This window comes from Telmatherina bonti (genome assembly GCF_933228915.1).
Source record: "Telmatherina bonti genome assembly, chromosome: 22".
NCBI classification, from domain to species: Eukaryota; Metazoa; Chordata; class Actinopteri; order Atheriniformes; family Telmatherinidae; genus Telmatherina; species Telmatherina bonti.
The window spans coordinates 11657089-11683819 of NC_136631.1; the positions used below are offsets into that span (position 1 = coordinate 11657089).

The window sequence follows — 26731 nt, forward strand, 5'->3', positions numbered from 1 at the left end:
TTCCTGCTGTTGTTGTTGGGGCACTTCCTGCATTTAAACAAATGCAGGAAATTTCAGGATTCGCATGAATGTTCTGGGTACTTGCCATCCAAAGCAGAACATTCAGTCTTAAAGTGTGCTGAAATGACAATCCACTTTATTTCTGTAGCACATTTTATAAACATAAACAGTTTCAAAAATTCACCTGAAGAATCACAAACCTTATACTGTACCATAGTAACTGAAATTGTGGGGGGGTTTTTTAAATCTAAACTGAAAGATAAATATCTTCTTGTTTTTGTTTTAACTCGGTGTGAGTGTCCGTAGACACACAGATAACCTTGTTTCAAAACTCATTAAATATTCTATTGAAACAGAAGTGCAAAATAAAGTGTTTTATGAAGCAAAATGATGAAGTAAAAGGCATCAAAGACGGAAATCAAGCTAAATATAAAATATTAAAAGATTTATAATTCTGGTTATTGTTGATATTGAACTGAATATTAATATTTCTAGTTATCATATACCGTGGATTGGTGATATTTAAACATTATTTAGCAAGATTAGGAGTTCAGAAGGCTACTTAGACATGTTGCTTATTATTTAAGAAGTGGTTGATTTATAATACAGTGATGAAACACATACTGGTATTTCGGTGCATCATCTGTAGACCAGTACACGCTTCTGTGATGCTGATTTTTTCCACAATAACACACCCGCCAGTGATTGACGCGAGTCCAAATCCCTCCTCATGACAAACGTAACTGACATGTTTCGTCAGTTCATGCTGTTTTCATGCTGACATTGGCAACCATGTGTTTTAATGCATTATATAAATCAGGGATCCTTAATCCTGGTCCTGCAGGTTTTCCAAGTGTCCCTCCTGCACCACACCTGATTCAAATCATTGTGTATTTAGCCGACATGTGCAGAGCTTGTCTGAGCATGAATCAGGCGTGTTCCAGCAGGATCACTGCAGGACACCGGTCCTCGACGACCAGGGTTGGGGATCCCTGATATAAATTAAGTAGATTAGTTTCTCTTCATCTGCTCCTTCTTTCTTCTGCTCACTCTCTCCGATCTTTTGTTCCCCATGTCTGGCCCACCATTTATATGTAACTCAGCAAAAAACAAATTAAATCTAAAGAGCAATATTTCAGTTTGAAGAAGAGCCATATATGCAAAAATCCTCCTTCCCTTTGTATTCATTTAGCTCTCTAAGCAACAAAACACTATCACTTTATAAAATGGAATGACAATCCTAGTGTTCATTTTATGACTTATGTGTGTTTTCTTGCACTGTTGCAGCAGAGTGATAAAGGTCACAGGTTTTTTCCCAGCAGCTGCTATTGTGTGTCCGCTCAGTGCTCTTAATGTCACCGTGTTCATAAGAACATAAGCGTGCTCATGTACTATAAACCTCCACAATTAAGAGAGTCTGTAAAAGGCTGGAGGGACCGGAGACATCTGGAGAAGCAGTCAAAACACTGCACGGCCTTTCATTGTCTTCTGTTTAAAAACGGAAGTGGTCAGCAGGGGAGAAAGAAAAGACCCGTAAATGCTGCTAAACATCATTTCCGTCTTTAGTTTGAGTCCCAAACAGGATGCTGGAGCATGAATGTTAGTTTCAGACCCACAACACTTGTTCTTTGGCTACGAATGGACAGCCACATATTGGTCTTTTTTTGCCCTAAAGTTTCCATGGACCCGTCTGGATATCAACCAACCTGTTGATCTTTTATGGCAACTATGTTGTTGATCCTTCTCCTGCAGCTCATTAACAGCTTTGAGGGCTTGAACGGAGCTGAACATGAAACGCTGTGCACCTCTAATGCCTGCTTCACCCTACACATGGAGAGAGTGAGCTTTAACAAGGCCTGTCACGACTGTAAAGACAATGGAGGCTACCTGATGACAGTCAGAAACAAACACGAGGAGGATGTGCTGCGCTTGCTTCTCTCACTCATTCAAAGTCACCATCGTGAAAAGGTACTAAAATTTTGGATTGGATTAAAACTTCACAGGCAGGTTTGTGTGACGTCTAGCGATACTCTTCGAGGGTTTAAATGGGTTTCTGGGAATGACACTTCCAACTATTCCAACTGGAAAAAAGAACCCGTCCTCACCTGCACAGAGGAGCAATGTGTAAAGGTCGACTACGCTTTCTCACCTCAGGATGAGCTGAAATGGACTGCTGGAGGTTGCAACAGACCTGCTTTTTATGCATGCAAGTTTTATTTCAAGGGAATGTGCAAACCTTTGGCCCTGTTGGGACCCGGAAGCATGACTTACACAGCACCCTTCTCCAAAGAACCTCAAAAGAGCGAGATGAAACTGCTCCCGATTGGCACATACGCAAATATTTTATGTAGTGACAAGCAGTTGTATTACTCTGTGTGCAGGAACGAGCATAACAGCTACAGCTGGAGTGACGCCGGCCCCTTCTGCAAGTTAAATTGCAACCACAATAATGGTGGATGTGAACATTTGTGCCATCAGGATGCAGATGATGCTCAGTGCGTCTGCAGGGAAGGTTACGACCTGGAAAAGGACAGACTTTCTTGCAGGATGAAAGACGTGTGTGGTCCCGACACCTGTGAACACCAGTGCGTGATGACGGAGTCGGGCTTTTCCTGCAGATGCCCAGAAGGGTTCAAACTGCATGAAAACCAGCGCAGCTGCTCCGTCATTGATGGTTGCCAGTTGCAAGCCTGTAAGGATCATCTGTGTTTTAACACGAACGGCAGTTATGTGTGTAAGTGCAGAGATGGCTACGAAATGGTCAGTGGTGAATGCAGAGATGTGGACGAGTGTACGCAGTCCAGATGTGAGCACAGCTGCATGAACACCATGGGATCATTCTCCTGTTCCTGTAATGAGGGCTTTACTTTATCCGGGGATGGATTCACCTGTGTAGACATCAATGAGTGTGTCAGTGGCGGCTGCTTTGGTGAGTTGACGTGCATCAATACTGTTGGCAGCTTCATGTGCATCTATCAGCCAGAGACCAATGCCACTATGGCGCCACACGTCCCCGACACCTCTGCTGTCTCAACGCAGCACCCGTCACATGACGACTTAGAAGAAAACTTAATAGAGACTTTAACCAGAACCACAGTGGAGCTCCAGCACCAGTCTCCCCATACCGAAGCTCCGCTGCCGGACCTGGTCAACGATACACACGGCGATCACCACAGCAACGTGTCCTTGGCAACAACTACTGGGATGACAGTCAATTCCAGGGTGATGATCTGCATCCTCGGCTCGGTCATTCCTCTTATTACCTTGATCGCGATGACTCTGTTCATCGCAATTTTCCGTTGCAGTCGCTCCAAAAAGAAGGCCAAGAAGAAGGCGACCACAGACGGCTACTGCTGGGTGTCATCTGGTTTGGATCCACGTTTAGAGAAACTCTACGAGTCCATTCTGACTGACGACCTATGACCTGATGGTGACAGAAAATACTGCCTTTCTGGATTTATTTATGTAATTTATGTCGTTATCAAATAATTACATATAAAATTGCAAAATAAAGATTTTTGTCAAACAGTGATGGCGTAGATCGGGGATTACCAACTCTGCACTTCTTGGGCGGAGTTGGTCCTGCAGGTTTTAAATGTTTCCCGGCTGCGGACACGTCTGACTCACAGAAAATGTTTTCCAATGTTTTGGCCTGAGCCTGTTAATGACCCATCAATTTGACTCGGTGTGTCGCAGCAGGGAAACAAACAAAACCTACAGGACACTGGCCCAAAAGGTCCAGACTTGGTGATCCCTGGCGTAGACGAAGCACAATAAAAAGATAAAGGGTAGTAAAAGTGGACGCTGTGTAACTGCAAGCAAGTGCAAGTCTTGTTAATGATTGCTTCCTGTTACTCTACAAAGAGGATATCGGGGGGGGGGGGGGGGGGGCTCTGGGAGTGGAGATTTCATTGTTTGGACAGGGTGGTGCCTTACATTTTTAATGACTATGATCAAGAAGCCAGGAAAGTTAACATTTTTGTTAGATAACAGAAAGTTTGTACATGACATGATGTCAAAGTATGACGTGTTAATCTTAAGATTAGACTGTTTCTTTTAAAGTTAATCACCAGTAAATGTATTTCAACCTCCTGCACATATAATCTTATAGAAATAGAAAAACACAGAAGAAGAGGACTTTCTTGATTATTTAGTTAAGCTAAAGCACTTATACTTCATAAGATACGTTTTTCCCTCATTTTCACTTGAAAAAAATACTGAAATAGGAGAAGTAAATATACTTAAAGTATTTCATGTAAAAAAAAATGTGATTTTTGAAAAGTAAAACCTTCCCTCCTGCTGTTAATACATGATAAATCAGTCATTAATGATGCATTGGCATGTCATTGGTATTGTCTTGTTGCAGCAAGCTGAAGCAGCTCTTGATCTGATATGTAACTGGTAACTATGGATACTGTAAATAAAGTATGTGTTGGATGATAAACTGTTAAGTTGTATGAATAAAGCAACATGCATCTTTATGTATAAAGAACTATTGATGTAAAAACATGTACTATGTTTCAAAATATCATATCAGTGTATGACATGTGGTAATAATATCTTGATATTTGACCAAAACTAAATAAATTGTTCTGAAAAGTAAAAAAAAAAAATTGAGTGTCGTTGTTATGCAGTAACACTTAGTTGCAGCCATCCAGATATGCTCTCATGTGGTAGCAGCAATCCCTAAGTAGCAGTAGCGTCCCCTGCAGGGCAACAGCAGAAACTGGTCAAACTGCTTCAGGAGGTGTCCATCCAGCCTCCAACCCCCCCGCCCCACATACCAATCTGATGACAATTCTCAAAGACCAAACCTACAGGCCGCTGGAACCAATAGATTTAATGCAAACATAAGAATAAACTCAAGGATGTGTTTTTTGTCCACACCCAGACTGATCAGAGTGCTTTAGACCAGCGGTTTGAGCCACGAGTCTCGAGATAAAATATGTTGGTGTTTGCAAAGTCAACATGCCTAAAATCAGCTTCTCTGACTGAGACAATGCTAAATTATAAAGATTATTGATAGATTATTAGATAAAGATTATTAATATGGCATGACAATAAAGAAGGGACCCACTTTATGTCAAAAATGATTTATGACCCCCTGTCATCCAATGAGAAGCTGCCACGTCACAAGTGGGCGTGGCTTAACGATCCGGAAGCCCCTCCCCTGTGTGATCCAATGAGAAGCTGCCACGTCACAAGTGGGCGTGGCTTAACGATCCGGAAGCCCCTCCCCTTTGTGATCCAATGAGAAGCTGCCACGTCACGAGTGGGCGTATCTTAATGAACCGGAAGTCCCGCCCCCTCAGTGATCCAATCAGCGTGTGCCACGTCATAAGTAGGCGTATCTTAATGAACCGGAAGTCCCTCCCCCCTCTGTGACCCAATCAGCGTGTGCCACGTCATAAGTGGGCGTAACTTGGGTGAGGGGCGGTCCCTGGACCACGTGACGTCCGGAAGTGACGTATGTCCGTACGTCATCTCCCTCCTCCCAGGCGTGGCTCTAAAAGTGACGTCATCCGTGGGCGTTCCCTGGACCACGTGATGTCCGGAAGTGACGTCCCTCCTCCCAGGCGTGGCTCTAAAAGTGACGTCATCCGTGGGCGGTCCCTGGACCACGTGATGTCCGGAAGTGAGGTCATCCGGCGGCGGTCCCTAGACCACGTGATGTCCGGAAATGACGTATGTCCGTACGTCATACCTGGGCGGACATGTCTTCTGGACGTACGTCATGCCTGGGCGGTGTGCCTGGACATGTTAGGGGCATGTCCGAACGAGTCTAGAGGTATAAAGAGGGGTCCGGGGGGGGAAAAAAAGAACCCTTACTTACTTACTGGGGTAGAAAAGGAAAAGAAAAAAGAAATGGAGCAACAGAGAAGAGAATCAGCTCTTTGGACCTGCAATATGGCAAATGAAGAGAATCGAATCAGACTGAATGCTACACCGCCGCCGTCTGTGATTAGCGAAACGGCAGTGACCGTCTATGAGGACAACGGTTTAATTCCTCGAGCTCCTGCAAAAAGTACTGTGTATGTCCAGCGGGTCCAGCAGCGTTCATTCAAATCTCTGCGGGATGAATGGTCTCTTGCTGCATACGGAGTGCGTGGAAGCTGGGGATATTATTTCAAGTATGAAACCGGTGAGCTCTGCCTGTACCAGGCGTGCGATGGAGAAAGTTTTGGGCCTTTAGCGAATGTCGCTTCACTGACATCAGGAGACTGGGCTGTCTTAAAAATGGTGATGCCGCGCAGCAGCTCAGAGATTGAGCGGGATTCTCTGGTAGAAGAAGAAGCAGAAGAAAAAGAAGAGGATGATCAGGCATTCGCTACTCCAGCCAAACGATCGAGAAGGGAATTATTTACAGAGAGCCAAAGAATCCCTCGTTACAGCGCTATATGGCAGTCAAAAACCAGCGCCTCAAGTCGGTGGTTCTTCCGAGCCAGCTTCCGCTCCTCCGGGGAGCGCATGGGTCAAGAGGACTTTGTTTTGGAGTCTTTTAATTCAGAATGCGGTGTTTTTAGACCGGTGTTAGTTTTGCCGAGCGAATCCTGGGTGAGCAAGGTGGAAGAAATGAAGGACAAGTTTGACTCCCTTTTCCGCGAGTGTCGAAATTGGAAAGACACATTAGCGGTGAAAAAAACCTTATTTTTGTAGACCACGCCCCTTTTTGCTTTTCCAATCTTTTCTCATTGGACCTTCGATGTGTGCTGGAGGAAGCCCCCCCCCCCCCCCCCCCCCCCCCCTTAGCATGATATAAGTAGACCGCATGAATGTACGTCAACACTGTTGAACCAAGATGCCAACCCTGCGCCAGAGACGTCTGACAACCATGCTCTTGAAGCCGACCTCTGCAGCCACCGCGAATGACATCGGTGATGGGGTGGAGAGTCCTCCAGAGGCGGTCCTGTCGAGCGAGATGGAGCACCAGCAGCCGCACCAGCCCTCCTCCGCGGAGGAGTCGAGGGGCGCATTGGAGGATTCAGTCTCCACGGATGAGGGGTATGAGGACTCCCAGCAGGCGGGGTCTCTGGCTACGTGGCTGACCGAGTCAGTACTCACACCGCCGACTTCCCCGACCCCGTCCGAGGGGAGCACGAATGGCAACGATGATGAGCCGGACGGATGGGTGTTTTCATCCTTCATTAAAGTTGTGAAAACAGCGGTACTCCATCTGCTCACGATGACCCTTCACAAGTTTCGACGAGCTAACTGCTACGGTTGCGAGATCAATCATCCTAGCCAGAGAGAGCATCCTTGTCTAGAGGCGGTGGAGGACGACTACTACCGAGACAACTTTCACGGCATCATACGAGGGCTATGCACTCCTCGTTTTATTCCAGCCATCCAGCATCTGTTGACCCTTCGCAACATTAATTCCGATGACGGCAGAGTAAAAACTGCAGCGGAGACTATTTTATACGAACTGAGATCGGTGAAGAAGATTGAGGACCTTTACAGCATGTTAGACGATCTGATTGAGCAGGATCCTGTTAAAATAGGACAGCTCTTAATGCTGAGTGAGTATTGGAAAAGTTAATAAAGAAGGCGGAAAAAATATGGGAAATTACTGGAGGAAACTAACTAAATATGCGGAGGAGTGTGTCATTGACTACTGGCTGATGGATGTTTTGGAGCGAGTCATCGAAAACAGAGTTTTAACTCAAAAAGGTGCGGAGAAGTTTACCGTAAAGTTAGAAACTCAAAGACTGGAAAACATTTTACACCAAGTCCGTTCTCACTCGATCCTGACACCCTGGGAGACGATTGTACAATGTACCGTGTGTATCGATGCATCTGGGATGTCAGAGACATTTGAAAACATTGTTAGGGAATGGACAAGAGTTTGTGTTGTTGTATCACCTATTCATTTATTTACACTTTATGCTCTGTTTGTCGATGTGATGTGTTACTGTGTGAAAAACAATCTGAGTGTAAATATCACGTCTGAATTGAAAAGTTTGCAACGTATTATTCATAGTCACTTGGAAGACGCCATTATAGAGCAAGTCTTCACCATCATTTATTCTTAGGTTTTTATTATTATGATGTTGAATGAAAAATAAAATAAAATAAAGAAATGGCATAAAAGAAGAGCTCTCATGACTTTTTCTTTTATTCAGTAAAAACTTAGAGGACAGGATGGTTAAGGAGAAAAGGATCATGAAAAAAGTGTATTACAACCCTGAACATCCAGGCAGCTTCGGAGGAATAGATCGACTTAGACGGGGCGTGCAAGATGAAACGGGCGAAAAAGTCGGAATTGATAATGTCAGAGATTTTCTATCCAAACAAGACGCTTACACTCTGCATAAACCTGCCAGAATCCATTTTACCAGAAATATCGTTTTTGTCCCACGGGCTTTGAACCAATTTCAAGCAGATCTTTGCGATATGCGTGCCTTAGCCGAACATAACGACAATTTTAATTATTTATTAACGGTCATAGATGTGTTTTCAAAAAAGGCTTTCGTACGTGTCTTGAAGAAGAAAACAGCGGTGGAGGTGGTGAGAGCTTTCGAATCCGTATTTGAAGAAAGCGGCGTACCTAAAAAGTTACAGACGGATTCTGGTAAAGAATTTTTCAACAAAAGTTTCAGAGTTTTGTTGAAGAAACACGGAATTACACATTTTGCCACAGCTAGCGACCTCAAAGCATCGGTGGTTGAACGATTCAATCGCACTTTGAAAGGAAGAATGTGGAAATATTTCACCGCCAACAACACCAAACGTTACATAGACGTCCTGCAAGATTTGGTGAAAAGTTATAACCACAGCTATCACCAAAGTATAAAGATGACCCCCATGCAGGTGACTGATGAGACCGCCTCTCAAGTCTTTCGAAACCTGTACGGAGCAAGGTATGTTACAAAGGCTAGCAAGATGAAATTCAAGAAGGGAGATCTGGTTAGAATATCAAAGCTGCGAGGAGTGTTTGATAAAAAATATGAGCAGAGCTTTACGGATGAGGTTTTCTCGGTAGCAGAGTGCATTCCACGCACCCCGCCCGTGTACAAACTCCAAGATTACGACGGAGAGTCCATCGACGGGTCCTTTTATGAAGCCGAGCTGCAGAAAGTAAAGATTGGTAAAGACAGAACGTATCAGGTAGAGGAGGTTTTAAAACGGCGAACGATCGGGGGTGAAAAACAAGTTTTAGTACGCTGGAAAAACTGGCCGGAGAAATTCAACAGCTGGGTTAAAACCTCGGACCTAACGAATGCGTAAAAACCTGCGTACGTTGAGGTTCAAGCATTCAGCAATATGGATCTATTACATCAAGACGGATTTTACGTGACGCTGCCGTCCAACTCTAGTAAGGACGTGTTTAAAGATAACACGAGTTCCAGCTATACTGTTGATTTAGCAAAACCCATTGAGCTGAGCGGCGAGTGGCTCGTGGGTCTGTGCGAGATCGTCTACCCGCACACGTGGTATAATCTCCAACCGGACGCAGCATTTTTCGAGCTCATGAAAGTATCGGAAGATGAACAGACGGAAAAAGGTTCTGGAAAATCACAAACGCAAACGTTGGTGAGCGTAAAATTTAGCCGAGGAGGGTATTACGCACGGCAAAAAGAGCTGCTGGATCAGATTCAGCCTGCCTTAAGAAGATACATGCCCACGGCGAACGTTTCATACAATGCTGTGACAAAGTGTGTCGATTTTAAAGGCGACGGTCAATATAAAATCCGTGCTTACAGGCCCTTAGCATACATGCTAGGCTTAAAAGCGAATGATTGGTGGACTATCTCCAACCGCTCTTCTCCTCACCCCAGCGACCTGAGAACTGGGATATATAACTTTTTTGTCTACACCGATCTTATTCAGTACCAAGCGGTGGGGGACAGTTACGTACCGCTGCTGGCTGTCGTGAATGTTAGCGGGGAATACGGGGACATTGTGAGCATTAGATATAATACAGTGCATTACGCGCGCGTCTCGAAAAGTTACGTGAAAAGCATACGGATAGAAATAAAGACTGATCGTGACAGACCCGTAAACTTTGTGTACGGAAAGAGCATAGTGAAGCTGCACTTTAAACCGGCTGCGTCAAATAAATAAAGATGGCTCTGAGACAAGATCCTCATCGTTTCGTAAATTATTATGAGGGTCAAGTAGGGGGATCCCTACCCGGTTTTTACGGAGCGCCGGTGATGTACGGCCGCGGAGTAGGATCCATTTTTTCCAAACTGTTCCGTTTCGTTACCCCTCTGTTTAAAAAAGGTTTCGCCATAGCCAAGCCTCATCTAAAATCAGCGGCAAAGAACATAGCTAGCGACGTGGTGAGCCACACAATGGGGAAAATTATGAATCCCGCTAATCAGGAGGGATCAGGTGGGATCATGGTCCTCTCGCGCAGACCGAAGAGACGTCCTCCGGGTGAGCGTTTGCGCACCGCTAAAAAACGCAAAGCTCCCGCCAGGAGAAAATCAGTCGCTGCCGGCAGAGCCCGAGAGAGGAAGGTCGCTCGGAGCACGGACATATTTTAAAAAAATTAAAAAATAATTTTTCACGTAGTCATGGCTCTTTTACATCAGAAATCGTCGGAGTGCACCCTTTCTGAATTAGATTTATTTTCGGCCCCGATGACGCAGCTGTCTATAGAGGATAAAACCTACACTGAAATTTCTCCTCTTTCAGCCATTACAGACGGCGGTCCTATTGAGTTTTTTATTCCCGGTGATGGGGAGAAATATTTGGATTTAAATGACACTTTACTTCATCTACGGCTTCGGATTACTAACGCGGATCACACCGTTCTGGCCGACGACGCTCAGGTGGGGCTCATCAATTACGCTCTGAATACGATCTTCAGCCAATGCGACGTCATCCTCGGGGATAGACTGATTTCGCAGAGCAGCGCAACGCATCCTTACCGCTCCATGATTGAAACTTTGCTGAACTTCTCAGAGGACACGCTCAAGAGTCAATTTTCAGCGGGGCTTTTCATGAAAGATACAGCCGGGGCTATTGACTCCATCGTCACAAATAACGGACCGAACAGGGGTTTAAATCAGAGAGCGGCCCTCACAGCGAATTCCAGCGAGCTGCATCTGCTCGGGGCCCTCCACGGAGACATATTTTTCTGCGAAAGACTGCTTTTGAACTCGGTGGATTTGAGGATAAAATTGACCAGAGCCAGCGACCATTTCTGTCTCACAGCAGCCAGGGACTCCACTTTCCGTCTGAAAATCTTGGGGGCCTCCCTGTTTGTCAAAAAAGTAGCCGTTTCCCCCGCTGTGCGGCTAGGTCATTCTGCGGCCTTACTGAAAGGTCACGCCCTCTACCCCATCCAGAGAGTTACGGTGAAAACTTATTCTATTCCGGAAAATTCCAGAATTTCTAACCAGGAGAATCTGTTTCTGGGGGCCGTGCCAAAATACGTGGTGCTGGGGATGGTACACCACGAGGCATTCACAGGAAGAAGAGATCTTTCCCCGTTTAATTTCATCCATAACGACGTGGAATATTTAGCCTTATGTCAGGACGGCCGACAGGTTCCCGCCAAGGCCTTCCAGCCTCAATTCAACCAGGGAATCTCGGTCAGGGAGTTTTACAACATGTTTATAGCCACGGGGAGACATCTTAAAGATTTACCGCTGAGCATCGACCGAACTGAATTTAATCAGGGCTACTCATTGTTTGTCTTTAATCTGAACGCCACCGAGGACAGCGACGCCCTGTCACCCATCTCCAGCGGTAGTCTGAGGCTGGAAATGAGATTCAGGGTGCCTCTTCCGCACACGACGACTTTGATTGTGTACGCCTGCTACGACTCTATTCTGGAGATCAACTCAAAAAGACAGGTGCTGGTGGATTATTATTAAAACTGAAAAAACAAAAACAGAATGAATAACCATCAGCTGGAGAGTCTTTTACAGCGCGTGCTGGGGAAAAATTTATTTTGCGGCGTGTGGGCCTCCGACCAATTACATTCGTTGAGTAGCGAGCTTCAGCCACCCTGCTATTTTATAGTCAACACGCATCCTTCGCATAAACCCGGAGAGCACTGGCTTAGTCTTACCCTGGAGGCGGATGGAACGTCGACTTTTTTTGACTCTTACGGTTTCAGTCCCACATTTTTTCACTACCCAGCCAGCATTCTGCAGTTTTTGGAAGACCGCTCACATCAGATATCTTATCACACTCTACAGCTTCAGCATCCTCTGTCTACAGCCTGCGGACAACACTGCGTTTATTATCTCTGTCACCGTGCCTGGGGATTCTCTTATAAACAAGTTTTATCTTTGTATACCGACGACGTGTTAAAAAATGACCTGGAGGTAACTAACTTTGTAAAGCAGTATCAACGCTGTATCGGAAATCAACGGTCACAATGTTTTAATCACGGGACTTGCTCTCTACAAATGTTTAAAGATTGTTACCGACTTTGTTAATTCAGTGTGTATGAAAAAAGTATGACGCAAAAAAAAAAAAATGTGATGAATAAAGATTTTATTGAGAAAGACAAAACAAATGTTTTTTTTTTTTTCTGTTTTCACGAGGAAAAGTTTATCCAAGCAGGCGGCTTACGAATTTTCCGCAGTCTTGTGGAAACTTGTCCGCTTTCTTTCTGCTCCGGCGTAACCCAGCGCGGGGATAAAGTTAATTTTCTAGTCTTCTTCTGCTTCTTCCCTGCTTCCCAACCTGCGTTTACCGCTTCCGGTAAATCTTCATCTTTCTGGAGAAGAAGGCGGTACTGCTCGCGCGCGTCAGGATTTGTCACGGTGGATACAGGAACGTTAATCTCTCGCAAGCTGTTTAGAAAATCCATCCAGCCTCTCGGCAGTTGACTTTGAGATTTTTTTTTTTTAAAAGACTGATTCAGGTTTTTCAGTAAGTCGATCATGTGCGAACCTTTTATTATTTTTCCCCGGTGAATAAATTCCCCTCTCACAGTCCAGCTTCCACCACTTTCGCTTAATTTCTTCATAATGTACTCAGCATTTCGACGGTCGCGCGGGGGCAAGTTTTTAATGACTTCGCCGGCAGTTTCATCCAAGTCCGAGTGTTTAGTATTTTCACCGGTGGGACGCTCGCTGGTCAGAGGCTGATCCGCAGGATGTCCGCTGGTCAGCCGCTCACTGACAGCGTCGTTTTGTAAAGTCAGAGTAACGCTTCGCTCACCCTGCTGACCTTGTTTGATTAGGGTGAGATATCTCTGTAACAGAGAGTTATATTTCTTAATCTTTTCATAAGAACCCAAGCCCGGTTCGTTTAATATAGCTCTCATTTTTTCATCCAGATCTTCTTCAGCCTTATCTCGAATACTCTCCCCTGGTCCGGAGCGGGTTAGACGGTTTAACTGTTGAGGCGTGATGAGAAACATTTTCTGCGATGACATGATTACCTTCTGATGATTCCACCTAAAATATTACCCAGAATTGGCACGGCTGCGGAGAGCAGCGGTAATAGAAATCCTCCAGATTGCTTACTTAAAACCGTCCGTTTACGGTTTATCCCTGCTTTCTTATCGGCCAGCAATCTGATAATTTTCTTCTGACCTTTAAGCTTTCTGTACTGGCAAGACGACAGTGGAATGTTGCCCTTTAAAAGATTTAAAGCAATCTCGCTCAGAGCCTGGAGAAAGTCTGATGAGCAGTGCTTCAGGATCTCCTTACGCCGGCGAGGGGTTGCATGATACAGAGCTTTGAGTAAACCCGCATTCCGTTTTATGCGCGCTGACATCTTGATGATGATCTATTATTTACTTTTTGGGGATGTAAACGGCAGGCCACTGACCGGGGAGTATCCCCGTTCTCAGTCTGTACTGTTCTGGGCAGGTGGCTGTCAGGTCCAGCAATAAATAACCGTGGTTCTCTCTGGTGGCATCTTCGAAGCTCTGCAGAAAAAAGGCTCTCTGTGATGGGAAAACTTGATGAGCTAATATTTTCAGCTGTAATTTATCCCGAGGATTTTTAAAAAGCACCATATAGTTTGTGTTTAAACTAATGGCCCGGCTGTGTTTACCCTTATGAAAAAGGTTTTGAGTTAGCATGAAAACGCTCATGTTACGGTGATGGCGGTACTCTGTAAAAATTTTCACCACCTCAGGATGTTCGGAGGCCTGGAACATGACATCATCCAGAATAAGCAAGTGCGTCTGATCAGAAGGAAACAACTCCTCGTCAAAAGAATTTGGCAGACCGTGAACAAACTTGATGTTTTTATTCAATTTCTGCAATTCAGCATACATGGGCTGGAAAGAGCTGTAAATCCAAACAATATTTTTTGGCACTTTATCCATGACATGATCACAGTTTCTCAAAACAATATTTACAAAATGGGATTTCCCGCAGGAACTCGGACCTGTTAACAAACATGAAAATGGAGTTTTGAGTCTGTACTCAAAGGCCTCTGCTTCATCAGGTGCTGAAAAGTGTGACATTTTCTTCCTATTTAGTAACCAAAAGGCAGAGTAGAACCGTCAGGAAAAAGTCTTCTCTTATCATACACGGCCCTAAATTTTTTTTGATATGAAAGATTCCTGAGTTTGAAGTTTGTTTTATCACGGCAAATCGTGTGCTGTGGGATGGTGATGTGCCCTGCGCTGTCGGCGTCGTTTAGAAAGCCCTCCACTAAATCTTTGATACTATCAAAGTTTATGTGCGTCGCGAAATCGCGCGTCTGTGTAATCCCTTTAACTTTCATGACAACTTTCTGGCGTTCGCGGGTCTGATACGCATAACTTTTAGGCCCGGCGGCAACAAATTCCTGTATGCTGTCGCCGTCCAGCTCATCCGTCAAATCACCTAGAAAACGTCCGAGTTCTAGACCCGTCTCACCGTTTCCCACGACATAGATTAAACTGTCAGTGTCTGTGTACAGAACCCTGTTCCCCAGCTGCTCCAGATAACTGTACAATTTCAGGCGCGCGTAAGCGGTGGTAAACGCTGCGATGAAGACGTTGCTGGTTTTACCTGGAGGAGTTATGACGCGGTCGTGGTATGTCCACTGAATCATGGCTGTTTTTTCACTCAGAAAGGAAAGATATTCCACGTTGTACATGCCGGAGAACACATAGTGGAAAAATTCCTCGTCATCAGTGACCAGTGAGGTCCGAGTCAAATGGCTCCTTTGAGCAAATTTACCCCAGAAGGAGTTCAGTGAGATTTTAGCTATCTGACGTTTTGCGGGATTAACCTCGATTTTCTCAGGGTCTAGCCGGATACCTTGATGCGTCTGATAATCCGAGATGTATGCTTCACGGGACGCCTGATCCGCCGCGTCAGTCGGATAACCGGACGCTTCCTGCTTGTTTTTAAGAAAGGTGCGAATGTAGCCCTGAAAGATGGAATCGTCGCGTCTCTCAAAATGCCAGACTTCAGTAATCCGGCACACTCTGTACCCCATGTACAGAGCTTTCTTAAACTCTTCTGAAACCCAAACACCTGTCAGCGCCCTCTGCTCCTCGCTGTGATCGCATGCGGTCGACTGATTGTTGATTTCCGCGCAGGTCCGGCAGAGCGTAAAGACGAGCTTTCCGCGCGAGGTTTTAAAGGGCAAAACAGGGAAGAACAGAGCGCGCGGAGGAAGAACCACGGCTCTGATGAAGCCGAAATATTCACGCGGATCTAGAAATTCTCGCCTGATTATTTTTGGGTGTCCAAGCGGGTAGGCGCATGTATAATTGACGTACGGGTAAAGGGACGTCACGTCAACGTAGCGCACTGACTCGCCAGACGCCGCTGTGTACCGAAGCTTCACGGCGCACGTCCGTCCCCCGAACAGAGCCTGACGCGGTGAGAGAGGTTCTGGAATGTTTAGGTTTTCAATGAACGCGCGCACTGTCGCATCTTCAGCCTTTAATTTTACCCATTCGTGCTCCCACATGACCACGACGTGCACGCCGTAAACTGTCTCCAGCGTGCGGGATCTCTGCTCAGTCGCATTGCGAAGCTCCTCGTAGGGAAGCCCTCTGATAGGAGAAATGCCCTGAGGGTCAAAGCAAGACGCACAGCCGTGCCAAAAGCAGCCGTGGTATGAAAACACCCAATGCTCACCGGCAATCTGCGCATAACCATCTACAAAGTAGGGTCCGACCCGCTTTTCTCCGCCTTTTAACGCGTGCTGAATGTCAATGTTTCTGACGGCCGCCACCCACTCGAGCCATTGAATCGAAGCGTTTGAAAAACTCTTACACTGCCGTCGATAATCATCGGGGGACGGGATAGCCAGTGTTTTAGCCGGCAGAAAGTTTGTACGGAATACTTTACTGCACGCCGCCGCTATTGTTACGGTGCTGAACGGGTCCACGTTCGTGTCGCTGACAAACTGCTGTCTGAATTTCAGGCATCCTTGTGCCAGAAGCTCGACGTCATTGCGACAGTAACGCAGAGCTTCAGCTTTAAAGTCAAAGGCCCCTTTACACGCATCCGTGTACCAGCTAAGAAACTCATCCTGTTCGCGCTGACACATGCCGTCCACGCCGTAATCAGACGCTTGTGGATACGGACCGATGTAATTTAGATGCTCCTCCGAGCTGAATTTGTGAGGAAACGTGCCTTTGCTACAATCATCGAAGCCCAGGGCTTTTGGCATTTGACTAAGTCGCATGGCGAGAAACGAGAGTGAGTCGATGTACCTCGTTCGGAAATCAGGTTCGCTAAAGCAGAGAACTTTTGCGCCTTGCATAATCAGCGAGGGCTTCAGGCCAAGCTCAAGCATCGCATTCAGCACCAAGTAACCGTCAAAGCCGCGGGAATTATGAGCTATAAAAGTAGATCCGCGGTACATCGGTCTCCTGAAATGCAAGATAAATTGCCGTGCGCAATCCAAACCGTAAGACTCCCATCGGACACCCTTCAACGTTTTGGTACAGACTAGAAATGGTATGTGCTGACCCTGTGCGTCTGTGAATGTTTCAAAATCGTAAAAAATCAGATTACTGTCCTGCCTCTTATCCTGGGTTAGCGGTTGAATGTAACACTGATGCACATCGAGGTCTGATTTGGCCGCTAATTTTTCGCCGCAGATGTTGCATTTTAATTTAGGGCAGGTGTGAGAAGCCTTCCCTTTGGCCACGCGGTATGTGGTGTGACATTTTTTGCAGCGTTTTATCAGCGAGCATATGCTATCAGCAGTTTGAGCAGAGGAGCAGGGTTTAGTTTGCTTATGCCGCAAAAAACACGCATGTGAGCGACATACTCTGTTACAATCCGTACAAAATTCAGACGCCTCCTCTTCCTGAGTGCAGGAAGAAACGTTGCATACCGAGCAAAACCCTGGACAGGCGTGCGTGTATGAGTTTTTGTAAGATTTATAGCAAAAGTGGCAAATGTATTTACCCCCTATAAATCCTCCAATATTTTTAATCCCGTAATAGTGTTTCTGTGCGAGAAAAAAAAACAGCGGATTTGTTCGGTCCGGGAAATCTGTTTGAAATTTAGATAAGGGACGCTGGTCTTTTGTTCTGTAAAATATTATGATTTTACGCTGGACAATGTCCTCAAATCTACGAATGTCGCTGAAGTTGACGGGCGAATTAGCATTCAGACCTGCCCGAAGCTGCAGTTCTGTACCAAACGACGCAGCCTGCTGATCTGTGAAATGTGGGGAGATTAGAAAGGCTAAGTTTATCGCAAAGCACAGCTCATCCTGTCTATTGTTCACGACGTACAGATGACGTCTTTTTTTCTGAACAATTTCACAGTCTATTGTTTTTTCAAGTTTCCGTTTAGCACCGCCTGAAGGGTTTGTTATGATTTGCACAACAAGCTCTAGGCGAGAATCTGAAGCTACACTATCATTTGACTGTACCATCCGGTCTAGCAAATCCCCGAATAAATCCATTATCTCTCCCTGGGATGGCTCAGTGACGGGTAATAATATATGATTCTGACTGTTCTGGCTCAGTATTTCTAGTTGGACCAGATCGCCGCGATGAATCTGAGGGTAAACTTCATCAACAAATTCCGCAATACCCGTCTGCACATCGATGTAAAACTGACAGAGGTCTGGAATGTCTCTGGCAGGCAGATTCAGTGTATGTCTAAATTCATGATTATTGAAGCGCTCGCGGGACAGCTGACGACCTGCTTCGAGCAAAACAGCTTCTCCTGACCCACGTATACCTCCTCCAGACTGTACAGGTTCGTTCAACTGAAGAATGTCAGGGGAAGCTGCAGCTTCAGCAGCACCGCTCAGGTCTTCTCCCGCGATGAGACGGGTTTGTCCCCTGGATGGTGCTAAAGAGCTATCTTGTACGGGGAGTGAAATCTCTTCAACCTCAGTCCCAGGAAGACTTATGGGTTGTGTGTTAAAATTGTCATGCAAAGGCCGATGTAGGTTAAGAAGAGCGTGATCTATTAAATCAAAGTTGTTAAAATCAGTCGGTACAGGATCCGCGCTATTTTGAACGGGCTGATCGGCTTGAAACGGAATAGATGGGTTAGTGAACGCCGCTGGAATCTGATTGAGTGAATCTAACAATCTGTTTATCCCTTCCATGATAGTACAGGAGTAGAAAATGTCACACCTTTACAGCTTACCTTTGAAGCATGTTACCCAGCGTAGTTAAAACTTCAGACAGTGTACGGGTCAGATGCAGGAATGTCTCCAGCGTGTCTCCTCGGCGTTCGTAATTATCCCTCCTGCTGAGCGGATTCCGATATGTCAGAGACGTCCAACGTGGACGTCCGCGGTTACGCCGGCGCTACATTTCAAGACAAAACGAAAGATAGATGATATATAAAACTTCTGTTAATAAAACAATGATATGTTAATAAAATAAAATGCTACGTTACTAATGTTATTACAACGTAGTTTCTGAAAGCCGGGTCTCCTCCTTCCGGCAGGAAGAGCGCGCCTAGTTCCTGTGGAGAGAAGCCCAAAAAATAAGAGTTCGGATAAAACTTTATTTATTTATTTTTTTCTTCCTATGAGAAGATATCTTTTTTAAATTTATTTTTATTTTGTGGGGCTTACTTCGATTCGTGCCGATGCTGCCTGTCGGTGCAGAAGTCCTGATCTCCTCCGTTTGAACTTCTAACAATAAAATAATAATCATTAAAATTAATATTAATATTTTCATTTCTATTCTGATTCAAAGACTTACCTTGACCAACACTGGCAGCGCCGTGTGAAGCGGCGTCCGGTGTTTCTGAAAACGTATCAAGAAGACATATTTGTATATATTTCTAAATAATAATAATAATAATAATAATAATAATAATAATAAGAGTCCAAAAAAAACAACTAACCTTGTTTTACATGGGACGCGTCGCGAGAAGCGTTGGTTTGCGTCTCTGGAGAAAAAAAAAAAAGAGAGAGGAAAACATAATCTATTTTACTTCCAAAGGTGAAGTAAAAGACAGGATGCGTCGCCAAGAAGTGACGTAACATGCACGAGGTTGTTTGCGGAAGCTTATTGCAGCGGTGACTTTTGAAAAGAAATAATAAATAAATAATATTACCTATCGTGCATGTAGTAATGGCTTCCGATTGTTCACAATCAATCCGTGGAGCTGAGCCCTCATCTCCGGGAACCGGACCCTCGACGACCGGACGTCTGCGGAGCCTGTTGACGACTTGACGGATTGCCGGGATGCTAGCCTGTATGCCAGACCGGTCTGGGGCTGATCCAGACTCTTCAAGCTGAGGAATGGACCGGATCACGCCGGGACGTATATTGTCCTCTGGTTCCGGCAGCCGGGCCGCTGCTCTAAATAAATCTGGTGAGTAAAGCATTTGGAAAACAAATATTTTAAATCATGATATAATGACAGACGCTACGTTTTAAATAAGAAAAGAAAGACGTACCGTAATCTGTTTGCGTAAGCGTTATTCCCTCCCATTCATCAAAAAAATCTGGTAAAGGAAAAAAAGCAAATAATTTTAGTTAAAAAATAACTTTTAGAAAAAAAAAGATGAATCGTTAATTTTAATACTCACCTGTCCCAAGATCGTTTCTCGATGGAGGCGAGTGGATCTGTGCGATCGTTATAATTTCTAAATATCGGATAAATTAAAGTTAATCAGTAAGTCTGATAAATGAAAAGCCTAGACATGAAGAAGTTTTTTTTTCCCTACCCCGTGACATGGTTGCGTTGTGAGGTTGTCTCTCGGAGCGAGGTGATTTTTAGAAGTGACTAAAGGACTGGTTTTATATTTCTTTTGGAAACGTACATCGATAATTTGTTTCTCTGTTTTTTTTCAGATAAGAAGCAACCGTTGTTGACAGGTTTCTTGACCGTTACGGGGTCATTAAGCGATAAAAACTCATTTTTGACACAGAGAATGTTTTGTTTGTATTATCTCAACTAACAGCTTGCTGACACTTCTCTGTAAGTTAACCGACATTTACCAGACATTTTCTGTTAACTATATGAGCATCCATAGGTTAAAAACCCTTTCTCTTAAACATCACATTTTTTTTTCTTCCGGCTACGGGGGGTCATTAAGCAATAAAAGCTTACTTGGCGAGAGAGAGAATGTTTTGTTTGTATTATCTCAGCTAACAGCTTGCTGACGCTTCTCTGTAAGTTATGTATGTTTACCACACGTGTCTGTTAAATATATGAGCATCCATAGTTTAAAAACCCCTTTCTCTTAAACATGGACCAGGTGTCTGATTTTTAAAACTTTTTCCCAGCTAGAGGGTCATTAATCAATAAAAGCTTACTTTGAGACAGAAAGAATGTTCTGTTTGTATTATCTCAGCTAACAACTTGTTGCCACTTCTCTGCAAGTTAACCCAAGTGTTAGAGGATTTAAACAGGGACAGTTAAAGGAACTTTTTTTCTCTTCCTTCAGTAAAAAACAGACTCAAAACGCATGAGCAGCAGATAGACGCGTGTAGAAAAAAGGTACTCGTTTTATCAGTTAAAACTCTACAAATATCATAATAAGTTAGCTTTTTTTTGCTCTTCTTTCAGACCAACAAGAGAACACATGTCCCACCACCGAGGGGAAAAAGGATTTTGCAGACTGAAGGAGCAAAAACAACGTTTTTTCTTTTCCCATCCATTTATTAGCACTTTTTTTTTTTTTGCTAACACTTCTATTTTTTTACTTCTCTTTTTGCATTTATCATAATAGTTTAATTCTTCTTCTTTTTTCCAATAGTTTATCAACGCGAAAGTCACTGAAAACACACCAACAGAGGGTCGTAAAAAGCCTGCTGCAGACAAGAGGGGGTGCTTGCCACACGGGCCAGTAGAAGAGCGGGGGTGTAAATACAAACAGACTCAGAGAGGATTTTTGCAGCCAGCAAAAAAAAAACTTTTTTTCACTCTTCCCACCCTGTAAACTCTGTTTATACTACTTTTTGCATTTCCCATGATAAGTTTGCTCTTTTCCAGTAGACCCAAAAGACTCAAAGGCGAAAAACCACGTCTCATCGCTGAAGAAATACTGATTGCATCAGAGTGACACGCATATGGAGAAGGTAAGGGATTTTTTTTTTGTTTTTTCCCCAAAACTTTCTTTACCTTATTTTATTACTCTTTCTCTTAGACGTTTTTTAAATTTTTTTTTTTTTCCCCCCCGGACCCCTCTTTATACCTCTAGACTCGTTCGGACATGCCCCTAACATGTCCAGGCACACCGCCCAGGCATGACGTACGTCCAGAAGACATGTCCGCCCAGGTATGACGTACGGACATACGTCATTTCCGGACATCACGTGGTCTAGGGACCGCCGCCGGATGACCTCACTTCCGGACATCACGTGGTCCAGGGACCGCCCACGGATGACGTCACTTTTAGAGCCACGCCTGGGAGGAGGGACGTCACTTCCGGACATCACGTGGTCCAGGGAACGCCCACGGATGACGTCACTTTTAGAGCCACGCCTGGGAGGAGGGAGATGACGTACGGACATACGTCACTTCCGGACGTCACGTGGTCCAGGGACCGCCCCTCACCCAAGTTACGCCCACTTATGACGTGGCACACGCTGATTGGGTCACAGAGGGGGGAGGGACTTCCGGTTCATTAAGATACGCCTACTTATGACGTGGCACACGCTGATTGGATCACTGAGGGGGCGGGACTTCCGGTTCATTAAGATACGCCCACTCGTGACGTGGCAGCTTCTCATTGGATCACAAAGGGGAGGGGCTTCCGGATCGTTAAGCCACGCCCACTTGTGACGTGGCAGCTTCTCATTGGATCACACAGGGGAGGGGCTTCCGGATCGTTAAGCCACGCCCACTTGTGACGTGGCAGCTTCTCATTGGATGACAGGGGGTCATAAATCATTTTTGACATAAAGTGGGTCCCTTCTTTATTCATGACTACTAACTCGGTTGGTTATGTGTTAATTAGTTCAATATAGGGTGCTAATTTCTCTGCATTCACAGTTACATTTTGACATTAAATGTCTGCTATATATTTTTTTTGACAATGACCTGGCGACACCCTGAAATGATCTGGCAACCCTCATTTGAGAATTATTGCTTTAGACAACATGAGGAAGATCTTCTCTGCATCAGTCATTATGTTGCTGAATGTGTCGTGTAAAATCCTTGTTTTAAGATGATAAAAACTTGATTATTTTTCATGAAATTGTACAAAATAATGCCTTGTTGTGAGCACTGAACTCAGTTTTGATGTGAATGTTTTACTTTGACGTGGATGTTTTACTTTGATGTGAATATTTTACTTTAACATGTACATTTGTACTACATACATAAACACACCCTTTCCAAAGATCTCTCCCTGCTTTGGAAAACAGCAGCAGTGTAACTTTATCTGGCTTCCTTCCTGGTCTTGAGGGACCACGTTTCCGGTGCAGAGAGCCACAGTCCTCTTCATTGCTGTTGCACGCAGTTTGCTGCTTACTGGGTTTGTGCCGGAGAAGATAATGATGGCTGTTTTTGAGTCAGTAATATTTTTGTTTTTCGTTAAGTCAGGATTTGGCCTGAAGCAAACAAGCACCTGTAGGCCTGTGTGTGTTGGAGATGAGTGCATTACTGTCAACCAGGACAGAGTGGACTTTAAAACAGCTGAGGAAGCATGCCGTGACAGCCATGGAGAACTTCTGACATTTCAGTTTGACACTGATAAGCAACTCTTTGACATTTTAAGACAAGAATTGTTGGGAAACTTCTGGATCGGACTGCGTTTACCTGCTGGATCCTGCAGCAACCTCTCTCGGCCACTCAGAGGCTACAAGTCAACATCTGGCAACACGGACTGGAAGTTCACTCCATCCTTCAACACATGGACACACAGCATCAAACTCTGCTCCCCGCACTGCATATCGCTCTCAAATACTCAAAGATGGACCGAGAGGCCGTGCACGGATGAAATCGATGGATTCCTGTGCAAAACAAAACACAAAGATGCATGCCTAGCACAAGAGATGTCAGATTCAGTTTTTTTCAAGAGCACGGAAACTTGCAAAAGCGGTCCTTGTCAGCATGTATGTCACGACGTAAAGGAAGGTTATACATGCTCTTGTTTTAAAGGCTACATGCCAGACAGCAAAGACCCCAGGATGTGCACACTGCATTGTGCAGAACAGAAATGCCCACTGAAATGTGAAGAAAACACCGCAAATCTGTGCTCCTGTCCTGATGGCTTCATACGGGATGAGAATGTTTGCGAGGACATCGATGAATGTGAAATGGGTGAATGTTCTGATGACTGTGAGAATACTTTTGGGAGTTTTATTTGCTTCTGCCCAGAAGGATTTGTCCTCAAAGATAAGGTCAAATGCATCAAAGCTAAAGAAAAGGAAGGTTTGTGGATTACAACTCCGAATGCTCAATTTGTGAAACCAGCCGCCAAAAACGGCACGCTGAAGAGCTCTTCTGCGCCTTCGGGAGTTTTCCTCTGGATATGGGTTGTCCTGGCAGTGGTTGTCATTGTATCTGTGCTTGTGATCAGAGCTCTCGTTCAGTATCAGAGACGCAGAGAAGAAAACTCTCCCCAACAGTCTGCTGCTCCTGCAGAAAAAGTTGAATGTTAAACTTGCTTCAGAAATGAAAACACGAGCACAGAGTCTATTATTAACATGAGCTGTTTGCCGTTTACTGATGTTAGTCTCTGATTCAGGAATACAAATAATGCATGGTGATACACACTCAGCACAACGTCAGGAAGACATTTATGGAGAAGTAAAGGATGCATCTAAAACGGACTAAAAAAATAAATAAATAAATAAAAAATAAATAAATAAAACAAACAAAAAAATAAAACGGACTAAATTAAAAAGCACTTTGCATGAAATACCTATTGTATTACAAAGAACACGATTCATGGGTTGGAACTTCAATCCTGCATATTGAAAATATTGTTTAAGTCCTTTTTAATGCTTTAATCCATTATATGTATATGTATATATATTAAAAAGGGGAAATGTCATCTAGAAGTGGTCTCTTCTTCGCTTGTATTTTTCTCAAACAGTCAACAGATCGGTGCAGATGTCCACAAAAATCCAAAATGTACAAACATCCCTCAAAAGATATTTGAGGAAATAAGAATTTGACTTTTTTTAATGAAGTAAATTATATATCCAGTCATATGATGTTGTGTTTAAAATACATAAAGATAATAGAAAAAAATAAAGAAGAGGAAAGTATACCCTGAAAAATGTAAAAACAGTTTTTAAGTATTTGTAAAAGAAAATGTAAAAGCAGCAACAGGAATTTTATTATAGTAGCTTGTATCCTTTAAACTTTGGAGCTTCTTTTTTTTTAAATTTGGAGCTGCACGTCGACAAAAAACATTTCATTTTTCCATTAGATATAAAATGTAGTAACTTCTTATTTATTCACAATTTTGTGGAGACTAAAGTTTTAAACATTTGTGCTTTTTGAATCGTTTCCACGGTTAGTTGAATACAATAAACTAAACTGGTCCCAGATATCCTTCAGTATATTACGCACTGAAGAGAATAAATGTAAAATATCTACCTAGACAACTTGGGGGAAAAAAAACTATGTAGTTCTATAATAAATTTATATTTGTATATGCCCTATGCAGGCATTTTAGTATTCTAATGAAACATTTTTTGGACATTTTAGGAACTTTGTCTAGGTTTGGAAAAGCATTCAGGGTTGAAGTCACAAAGATGGTGCTGAGGTCTGATAATTCACCTTGACTCCGACTGTTTCAACTACACGAAAGAAAAAAGAAAAGATACCTTTAACTTTCTGAAACTGTAGTTGAGCAGTTTACTTCTGTCAGCATAGTTCTGAGACATATTAATATCTAAACTTGTATCATGTAGTTTGGATTCTCCTCAGGGCCTTTTGGACTTGCATGACAACCACAGCAGGAGTCGTGTCTTACTGTTGCAAACTTAACTTTTTTTTTCTTGTGGGCCTCACATATGTGTTTTTATTGTTGTTGAAAACATTGTTAAAGCTAAAATGAACAAAAGGAAACATGGTCTTTATTTACTGATTTCTTTATTCATTGATCTTCCTTTAATCTTTCCTGATTGTTCTATGATTAAAATGAAAAATGGAGCCAAATTTGTAAATAAATTCAGTTTATTTTACATGGCTCATTTAACTTTTCAAGCTTCATTCTTGAAAAAATCTTAACAGCTGTCAGTTTTTGAATAAACAGGTCAGTATTTCAAGTGGTATCATGAATGGTCACAAAATGTGCCTGAAGTCTCCGTTTGCAGCTCAGCGAAGTTATCTTTAGCTGTTTTTCCAGGATCCGTATTCATATTTCTGCATAAACTTTCAGCTTTCCGTGAGGCGAATTTGGAAGATATAACTGACAGGCTTGTGACATTATCTGTGATTTCTTTGTCATTTTTTGCTCATGTGAAATTAAAGCCTGAATTCCTCTGTTTATATGGTTTTTGCTGCTACTTTACTGACACCTGCTGTCCTCATGAAAAACTGCTGAAACGCTCCATGAAGCTCCTGCATGAATGGACTTTTTTGTAGATCAGCTCAGTATCACAATACTGTATATAAAAACTCGTGTTTTTTTTTTTTGTTTTTTTTATCCTTTTAATATTTATGACAAATGCTTTTAAACATTCATTTATGTAAAATTTATATTACATTAAGGTAAAAAGCTGCTTCACAAAATGAGAGGAACATGTCTTTTGTTTGTTTATTTTTAGCTGCAACCTTTTTGTCCACAATTACTTTCTAGTGCAAATCTGCACTGACTTCTAAATCTGATATCATTTAACAGTTCTTACTCCAACACACAGCTTTTCATCCTGGTTTTGGAGGGAGGCTCTGAACACACACTGAATGCTTTATTTAGTTCAGTTTCTTGTTAACAGAAATATTTCATCAGCCAATCACATGGCAGCAACTTGATGCATTTAGTCATTTAGACATGGACAAGACAACTTGCTGAAGTTGAAAATAAGCTTCAGAATGAGGAAAAAAGGAGATTTAAGTGACTGAATGTAGCGTGAAACTGCTCATCTACTGGGATTTTCACACACAAGCATCACTGGCGTTTACAGAGAATGTTATGGAAAAGGGAAAATATCCAGTGAATACTAGAACATTCACTAAACACACAACATGTCCAACCTTGAAGCAGATGGGCTGCAGCAGCAGAAGACCACACCGGGTACCACTCCTGTCAGCTAAGAACAGGAAAGTGAGGCTAAATTTAATACAGATTCACCAAAACTGGACAATATAAGATGGAAAAAAGCTGTTTGGTCTGAGTCTTGGTTTCAGCTGCTATATTCAGATGGTCAGATGATATGGAGAGAAATTTGTTTCTTTATTATCCAATCAAATATGTTAGATTAGAAACCAAAAATGATTTTTGAGAGCAAAAAAAAAAG

At 43.5% G+C, this 26731-nt stretch overlaps 2 protein-coding genes and 1 long non-coding RNA gene across 3 annotated transcripts; all 3 read left to right on the forward strand.

Moving 5' to 3' along the window:
• Positions 1-1592: 1592 nt before the first annotated feature.
• Positions 1593-3842, forward strand: cd93 (CD93 molecule). The gene has a single exon (XM_079262044.1). The coding sequence runs from the start codon at positions 1720-1722 to the stop codon at positions 3421-3423; it is 1704 nt and encodes a 567-aa protein (XP_079118170.1). The 5' UTR covers positions 1593-1719; the 3' UTR covers positions 3424-3842.
• Positions 3843-10589: 6747 nt separating this feature from the next.
• Positions 10590-11831, forward strand: LOC306772132 (uncharacterized protein F54H12.2-like; the record flags this gene model as incomplete). The annotated part of the gene is made up of 1 exon (XM_079261545.1): positions 10590-11831. One exon carries the CDS (start codon positions 10590-10592, stop codon positions 11829-11831), a length of 1242 nt encoding a protein of 413 aa, XP_079117671.1.
• Positions 11832-19353: 7522 nt separating this feature from the next.
• On the forward strand, positions 19354-22083 carry LOC306772457. The gene is made up of 3 exons (XR_013771776.1): positions 19354-19679; positions 20880-21391; positions 21514-22083. It is a non-coding gene; the product is annotated as an uncharacterized lncRNA (long non-coding RNA).
• The last annotated feature ends 4648 nt before the right edge of the window (positions 22084-26731 follow it).